At 29.3% G+C, this 9,526-nt stretch overlaps 1 protein-coding gene across 1 annotated transcript in view; it reads right to left on the bottom strand.

The window, feature by feature from the left end:
- LOC100169539 (ribosome biogenesis protein BMS1 homolog) overlaps positions 1–6,149 on the bottom strand; it is an 8,529-nt gene extending 2,380 nt beyond the window's left edge. The window contains exons 1-9 of the mRNA XM_001951093.5: positions 5,962–6,149; positions 5,684–5,807; positions 5,268–5,607; positions 4,951–5,206; positions 4,675–4,803; positions 4,222–4,412; positions 3,599–3,750; positions 2,820–3,523; positions 2,029–2,210 (exon numbers count right to left, since the gene is read on the bottom strand). Of these exons, the coding sequence (XP_001951128.1) occupies positions 2,029–2,210; positions 2,820–3,523; positions 3,599–3,750; positions 4,222–4,412; positions 4,675–4,803; positions 4,951–5,206; positions 5,268–5,607; positions 5,684–5,807; positions 5,962–6,013 (2,130 nt within the window). The 5' untranslated portion in view covers positions 6,014–6,149. The remainder of the gene's footprint in view (positions 1–2,028; positions 2,211–2,819; positions 3,524–3,598; positions 3,751–4,221; positions 4,413–4,674; positions 4,804–4,950; positions 5,207–5,267; positions 5,608–5,683; positions 5,808–5,961) is intronic.
- Between the last annotated feature and the right edge of the window lie 3,377 nt (positions 6,150–9,526).

The following is a 9,526-nucleotide window of genomic DNA, read 5'->3' as shown; positions in this document are numbered from 1 at the left end:
TAATATCATAAACCATAACATAATATATATTATTTAATATATTATTTACATACAATAATATTTTCTTATCGTGCGTGTGAAATCAAAAATATTTATACGATTCTTTTCCTTTCGTATATCAGAATTAATTATGATGGCATTTTATAACCGTACGATATCACGCCACCTTCGAGGCCACACGCTTTTGAACGCACACAATAATATACAATACTTCAATAATAATAATAATAATAATATTATGATCCTGCAGCGAAGGTGACATAATGTTAAATAATAATAATAACGACAAAAGTAGTTTGTGCGGAGAAACGCGCGTGTAAACGGGCGTTACGAAATAAAAAAGAAATAATAATAATGATGGAGTAGGCCTACATATTATTATTTATATTAGGTATGTATATTATTATTATTGTGTCCTCGTGGGTCGAAGTTTCAAACGGAAACCCGTTGCACACGATTTGTTTTAATAAACCAAAATCGAAATTGATGGCAAACCGCATAATGATTCATATTCTCAGAACACATGTCCACATGTATACCTTATAAATATAATAATATATCTACTAATAATAACATGTGCAATACGCATAATATGATGTTTCCGACTGCAAGAATTTACCATAGGTATTATGTTAATTTTCGTATATTTCTCAAACGGGTGCCTGCGCCTATTGTTCATCCCCCCCCCCCCCCCCCCATACAACTTTCAATGTTAATTCGGTATGCGCTCAACCGAAAAGTGTCTTAGTCGGTATGTGCTCTACAGCTACATAAGTCGTTTTGACTGGGTTTATTTTATATTTATATTTTTAATATTATTTTATTGATGACTCTTTACAGACAAGTGTCCGAGTCGGTTATTTTGAATTGTATAATGGTTCTTTACAGACAAGTGCCTGAGTCAGTATGATCTACAGTCGTCATACGTCGTTTTATTTTATATTCATTCAAAAACGATTATTCACGATCTGAATGTCTTCTAACATGGCGAGAAAATGGTCCGGACTGTCTAGACGGTTAAGTTGCCAGCAATAGTGATTAAGATGAGGCTGCAAATGATTAAGAGGAACACCCCTCATTTTCTTTAATAATTTAATTTTTGCAGCCAATCATGAGCTTTCAATGTTTTGAGTGTGGGGTCCTGTATTTGCATCGACATATGAGATTTGATGATTTACAGTCTGGTGTACAAAACCTCGGCTTGTGAGACACTTATCTGCAGCCCATTCATCAGAATGAATTTCTGATCCTGCCTCGCATTCACGTTCAACTATTGGTAGAAGTGTTTCTCAATAGCGTCGATGAACATAAAAATAACGGAAATCATTTCCATTTTTTAAACCAAATACCCAGTATATTATAGTCATAACGAACAACTTTCGAGAGCGTTATGTGACGACTGTAATAAAAGTAAAACCAACAGTAATACAATTTAAAGTAAAGATAATTAGAGATTATCAAGATTATTAACAGCTGAAAGAAAATATACCCTACATATTATATAAAACCAAAGCATATAACGCATACACAGTAATTTTATTGCAGTCCAATATCCGTGTACCAAACGTAGACCGAGTGTAGAACGTCAAAACGAGTAGAGCGCATACCGAATTAGCACCCAAAGTTCCTGGCTACGCCATTGCCTACGTTATCTATTTTGAATTAACAATTTTATTTCTATACCTATTTTAAGCAACTTTATAGTGAGAAAATACTGTATATAATCAGCAATCTTACATAGATATATTAAATTTTTTTTTCTGCTCTAATATGCGGTCTATATATATGATTGCACATGAATTTGTAATTCGCATAATTATTACGCATTGTAGACCATAAAATTTACTGCAGCCGCATATTATTGACGGCTGCGGCTGTCCAAAAAAAAGTTCAGGGCTAGCATATGCTGCCCCCGTCCCCACTCCTATGATTGTTACATTGCAATAAATATGCAAATAATATAAGTCTGAAAGAATGGACTAAGAACATTCTATATGTATGCTTAATTTAAATATTTCCAATGATTACCTCTGATGAACTCCAGTCATGATGATGATCAACATTAAATTTGGATGCGTCTTCTGTATTCATGTCTTCTTTTTCCTTTTGTTTTTTAATATTTTTCATTGAAGACATTCGAAAGAGACCACCTAATTCATCTTCGTCGTCATTAAGCTTATCATCATTTTTTTGTTCATTAACTTCATCACCTATTTAAAATATTAAATAAGATAATTCTTAATTTAAGAATGGATTTTTACAACTTTATTTTGAACAGTTTTAAATTAAAGATAAATTTATGTTTCAATAATTATCAGTTGTTAATAATTGTTATATTTAATATTATATACAAGAAAATGTAAAGTTAATGATAACATTAGTACATAATAGTAACATAATTATTTATTTTTATATACTTATAATTTTTTAATAATGTGAGTTTGAATGTTAAGATTTGAATATGTATTTTAGACTCATTTATTATTTTAGTTAAAAGACCAATATTAAATTATCTGTAATCTATTCAAAATAAGAATGGTAGTCGGCGGCAACGAGTTTTTGAACACAATGGTCAGAAACATTCACCACCAATTCAATGCAGGATATACTCTATTCAGAAGAATGCCCACTTTCACGCATGCATACTAAGTCACCCAAACAGTTTGATCCTCTCGAGCAGTGCCAGGTGTTCTGTGATTGGTTGCTGATCAACGGAAACCGACGTTACTCCTCGTTTTCACCGGCCGCTGCTATATACCCTCAAGTTGGTTGCCGACTATCATTCTTATTTTGAATAGAGTAAAATAAAAATAATTTACCATAAACTAATTTCCAAAGATTAGCTACTGAATTTTGTCGTTCATAATATGCATTAGTTGCTTTTTGTGATAAATTTTTCTTCCAATTTAATGTTGAATCTCCATCTGTTTCAAGCAAGTTTTTTTTAGATAATTTAATTACTGAATTAATCTTTGGATCTTTATCATCGACATTATTTTCATCACTTTCTTTATCCTTAATAATGTCCTCTTTGTCACCATCACCATCACTATTATCTTCAGTATCAGAATCTTCATCATATTCAATATTATCATCAGAATAATCTTGTTCTTCTTGTTCATTCCAGGTACTAATATTTGATTCTTGATTGATTTTGTCTAATTTTGCCAATTCATAAGCAATTCTTTTTCTGATTTCATTTTCTTTTCCAAATGATTGTCCATAAAAACGCGAATTTTCAGCTGTATCTTTTTTGTTTTCAGTTTCATCTTCAGAGTCTGTCCATTCTGAATCAGAATCAATATTTTCTTCACTCACCGGGTTAATATCTTCAATATCAGAATCGCTTTTGTAATCATCATCATCATCATCATCGCCGTCGTCGTCGTCTTCAGTATCAGATTCATCAAGATCTGAAAATTTCATATCATCAGAACGAAACATGACTTTACGTCGATTTCGACCATCATTCGGATCTGTTACATTAGTTACAGACAATGCTTCTTCCATATCATTATCATCACTAGAAAAAATTGTATTTATTTTATTCACATTAATAATATGTTTATAGGTTTAATATATTTAATAGTGAACATACTTTTCTACAAAATCAGTTGAAACAATTGGTTCAGTGTTAGAGAAAATTTGAACTTCACTACGGTCAATTTTTTGATCTAAAGTATCTTGTGTTTCCACTATGTTGTTTACTAATTCTCGACCAGGAGTATCATCTTGTGTATTGTTCATAATCTAAACAAATTGTACATTTAATATTATCAACTAAGTTACTCAATACTTAAAACACATTTTAATACATTGCTTATAGAAAATAATTTCTATTAATTATATGCACATTCCCCAGTGTAGACAAAAACTTAGTTTTTAAGACACAAAATGTTCATCAATAATAATTTTCGGTCAGATGACACATACATACTGTTTAATGCTAATTTTTTTCTTGATAAAAATGTGCAAATAAGTAATAATACTATATTAATACTTAAATGTAAATACAAGTATAAGTTATGCAGTTTTAAAAGAACAAAAAATTGAAAAATGTACGTACGAGCAGCATACATTTATAAATATATTCAAATCCTAACTAACAGAATTAAAACCTATTTAAAAGTATATTGTGTTGATACCAATTTATGCATAAATGAATCATATGATGCATGAATCAAATGACAAAAATAAGTAGTATTAAGTAAAATTACATACTTTACTATGAGAATGACTTCCACCAAGTTCGACATATACAGCATCTTTGTCATACACAATTCCACCAACTCCAGAAAATGGTGCATAAACGAGACGCTCTTTATCAACCAAACTCCTTTTTTTTAATTTTTCTGGCAGAGGACAAGGATCGGGAAGATAACACATATCATATATAGGAGAATCTCCACAACCTAAAATATACCATGACATAAATTGTGAATACATGATATATAATATATAAGTAAACATTTAGGTACCTAAGGGCCAGTTGTACCATCTACGGTTACACTTCGATTAAGCTTAATCAGCTGATAACAGATTTTATAACCGGCCAAATAAACTTCGGTTAACTTTAATCGGAGATGGTACAACTGGCCCTAAGATTGATACAAAATATATTAATAATTATTATATACCTTAGTATTTTACTACAATAAAATGTTGTTCAATTACCTGGTATATGAACACTACTCTGTTTGTTCATAGGAATACCTCGAACAAATCCATATAAACTAACTCGACGATCGCATTTAACATTCTGACGAATTGATTCTGGTGGTGTAAGATCTTCCATACGATCCACTAAAGTTAATAAAACAAATAATTAATACCACAACGAGCAATTCACAAAACTTGTTACGCTGTGAGCATTATAATTAACTTCATCCAAATTAGGTTAACGATTATTTATATATTTTTGAAACTACATTTTCAAATATAGTAACTTACCCAGAACATATGAATGAGAAGTTTGCCAAGTTAAAGGTCTAAATTTCATAACAGAAATGAATCTTCCTAAATTTTTAACTTCATTTCGAACATACTCTCCTCTATGAACACCAGACAAATAGAATAATTTTGCACCAGCATAGACTTCAGTCCAAAAACGATGTTTTAGTAATTTTTTAGTACGTTTAAGTGTTTTGTTATTTTTTAACATATCAAGATGAGATAATACACCCATTACCTTAGGCATTCCGTGCACCTATACAAAATAATAAACTTTAATACCGTACACAATAGAATAAACAAATAGTTAGTTTTACCTGACAAATATTAAGAAACTCAAATATTTCCATTTCAAATCCAAATGATGCATCAATCATAAGGAGAACTAGATCAGCTACTTTGGCCAAATCAATCATGCTGTTTATGTCATTATTGCATTCAATTAGTGTAATACGTCGCCTTTTACCAGATACTATGGTAACAGGACCATTAATAGTTGTGAGGGGTTGTCTTGTAAAATTTTTTATAATGCCATTAATTAATGTTGTCTTGCCAACTTTTGGAGGTCCGACAACAGCAACAATGATTGGAGGAGGTTCCAAAGGTGTACGATCAACAAGGGGTATATGTTGTTTTTTGGTATCCAAGTCTTGAGCCCTAATTTAACACATAGTTAAGCTTTACTAGTTTAAGTTTTAAAATTCTAAGAACTGAAAAAACTGATTCAACCAACCTTCTGAATCGTCTTTGTGCATTAACAACAGAGTTAATAGCAAACGCTTTGGGATTCCTTTTTCTGGCAGAAGCTTCATCTTGATCTAATTTTTTTTTTAAAACTTTTTTCTCGGCTTTTCTGCCTATACAAACGATATAAAATGTTAAACTATCTGTTTACTACTTAACTACGCTGACTGATTGAACGTTACTTCTTATTTAAATTGCATAGTGTATAATGTGTAATGAGTTACTCAATCAATTAAAAAACATAAGTTAAAAAGTTAAAAATATTACCAGAATGCGGTTTTCTGTGTTCTTTTTTTTTGTCATCAAATTCGTCGGCCATTGTAAATCACACGGTACGAAACGAAAACAACACCCGGAAACCGAGTGATCGTCAAAGTTGCAACTTACAAGTAAAACAAAATAGATACCACATTCCCACGAGACAGCGTTGAACAAACTAAAATTTTAAAAACACGTTTTTCTGTTTGGTAAGATTAGACTTATCAGTTATCCTTATCAACTACTGATAACGGCGTGCACTCGTTTCTGAAGAAAAAATTATTATTTCTACATCTAGATGGCATTGGTGTTTTAGTAATCACTGTAAATTTAGGTACATTTAATTTAATTCAAATAAACCACAATTTGATTGAAAATTATTTTTATTTTTTATTAACTATAAAATACAGTTAAAAACGGTTTTATGTGAACATAAAATACAAAGACTACAATTTTATTATAATAAACAAATAAAATTTAGATATGTATTGAAGAGAGCCTTATTATTGTTTTAAAAACTGAACTTGTTAAAGTGTTAATTTATACGCATTTTAAAAATACAAAGTATTCAATGAAGTTTAAGATTTAATAAGATTTTCATAATAATTTAATGAAAAAAATTTAATTGCTAGTAGTTACACCACAGGTAAAATTCCCGTCTATAATGTGTAAACATTTTGAATCATTATAATTTGTATGGCCTATGTTAAAATACATAAAACGTATTCGCGATGGGTGTTTCTCAATTCTCTTGACATTTTTTTTTCATATATTTTACTTAAGATGCCCTATATAATAAATTTTCAATTTTCAGTGTTTATATCGGCATTTGAGGCATGGAGTAATTTTCAAAATATTTGTATTAAAAAACTAAACACTTTAGAAAAATTCTGGTCCCACTAACGTTTTCAGTAAATAAAAACACACCACATACGTACGTACAACAAAAATTAGAAAATATATTTTAAAGTTAGGAAAATTATTGTTTGAAGCTAGTAATATTTATAAGTAATAAGATAGGCAATTACCTCAAGTTTGGCCCAATGTCGTCACGCGTCATTTTCCAATTACTTATAACCACGGTAGATTATAGTAATCTACCATGTTTATAACTCATTGAATAATGTGAGTAGAAAGTAGAAATGTAAAACCTATACCTACCTACCATAATTTGTAGGATTGAACATTTGAACATTTTTTCAAATTAAAAACTTATTTTTGTGTGTTGTGCAATTGTGCTCCTTTATTAACAATATAATCAATTTTTTGAGTAGGTACCGCCGATTATGTAAATTTGTGTGATCAATGAAAGTTATATTATTTAAATATTAACAGGTTGACTGCCACGTGTACCTACATTCTTTTGTACACGAACAAATCTCCAAAAATCATAGTGGCAGTCAACCTAATTTCATTAAAAAATATATATTTTATATGATACCAATGTCCAATTGAATAATTTAATTGCCTCAAAATGTCTCTCCGAAACCACGTATCTGTATCATGTTTTTCTATTATCACTAATAAAAGATAATTTTAGGATAGATAGGTATGCAAATTGTAAATATGCAAATTTAATATTTTTGGCAAAAATAAATTTAACCTACCGTATTGGTATTACACTATTACTGACAGTAAAATAAATAAATTTAATATATCTATATAAACATATCATTACGATATAATTTATTCATAAAAGTATAAAACATATTATACTTAGTAATAAAGCCAATATAGGACCAGAGTATCAGATCAAATCAGATCAGAAGCATTTTTAGTACCTATACAATGATTTATCATTGAATTCAAATTTAATACATCCATTATTACAGTGGTCCCTGACCAACTCACCAGTCGCCGTACAACAGAACGGTACCCACTTCCCCCTTTTTTATATTAGAGTTTTTAACTTTCAGCTCACGAAAAGGTTGTTGGAGAGCGAAATGAGCAGGGAACAGACCCCCTAGTAAGTATATAAATTAAATCATATTTCAAATTGTAATATGTATACTTTAAAATTTAAAATTTGAAGTTTGATGTAAGTACTTACTACTTTTTAGTGTTTAAAGTGTAATATATTAATTTATTTACCAGCTGTTATAATTATTATACGATTTTAAATTATATTAAAAAAAAATCTTACCGTCCATTATTGAATTCAAGTACCTAAGTAAAATATGATCAATTTAATAAATAAATTAGTGGTTTGCCATTTATAATAAAATAAAAATGTTAGTAGATAGCACATCAAAAATCAATAACAACTGGGTAATATTTTACTTATTAATAAATACAATTTAAGTTTTAATCTACTAGCCATTTTAATGTAAATATGAACTTAACATCAGTACAATTATTTCAGATGTTAAATATTAGGAAACAAAAAAACAATTATAGTAATTAATAGGTCACAATATGTAATAATAAACTTCAATTTAAAGTGAAGAAATAAAAAAAAAATGCAGTTAGTTTAAATTTAAATGCATACTCATTACGCGTTGTGCACATATAGTAATAAGTAATACATAATTAATATCAAAAAATAATTTCGCAACCACATTGAGGAAACGAATAAGTTTAAACGATTTGTAAACACAACAAATACCCTTGAACCATGGCATAGACCGATTTATATCTCCCAAGAGCGAACACCCTAGGCCCTGAATTAAAGCGTTCACGGTGTAACTATGGCAACGCGTACTCACGTGTCTTCGTCCTTTCAGCGGGTTACTATACCTGTTATACAGAGTGGTTGATTTAATTAAGTTTAGTTTGTATTGGCCGAATTTAATGTACCACGTAACACTTAGTGAGTAAAAAGTATTGTAGAGACTAGAGATGTATATAATTTATACATTTTAACCATAATTTATCGTTTTAAAATTGTATTTACAAATATAAATAGCAACATTTTTAGTTTTTTATGAATAAAACATGTTACTTATATCGACATATCGTTATTATTAAGTATTTTCAGAGTATTTTCTTATCCATAATATAATGTTACGTATAAATACAATTATAAATTGTCTCGTATTCATTATGTAAATGTTTATTGATATTTAAGAAATAAGATGCATAAGTAACAGCAAGTATATAGGTCACATTTTTACTGTAGAATAATAAATAATAATAAAATATTATAGTAGGTACGTCGTACCTATTATTAGGTAAAGGTAAGTACATACTATATTAGGACAGTAATAATGTAATAAATAATAATACATATAAATATATACCTAAATTAAACCTAATACAGTTGTGACATGACGGAGGGTAGTGTTTTGGGGATCGCAAAAATACAATTAATGTGCGTTAAAACAATTATATAAGTAGGTACTTTGATTTTTGTACTCTCTGTAAATTGATTGTATAAAATATTAATTACAATATTTTGTTCATACATAATCATTAGGTCAAATATAGGCGCTTGAGCCTAGGGGGGACAAAGATTCCCAAAACTATGCCAAGTCCCCTTAAATGAAGTCTTCGTCAAGTAAGTTCTAATAGTAAATATAATTTGTTTTCTACAATTTTAAAATTAAACCCAATCAAAACTATTGAAAAAAAAAAA

This window comes from Acyrthosiphon pisum, chromosome A1, assembly GCF_005508785.2.
Source record: "Acyrthosiphon pisum isolate AL4f chromosome A1, pea_aphid_22Mar2018_4r6ur, whole genome shotgun sequence".
NCBI classification, from domain to species: Eukaryota; Metazoa; Arthropoda; class Insecta; order Hemiptera; family Aphididae; genus Acyrthosiphon; species Acyrthosiphon pisum.
The sequence above is the reverse complement of the archived record's forward strand: the minus strand, read 5'-3'. Positions and strand labels throughout refer to the sequence as shown.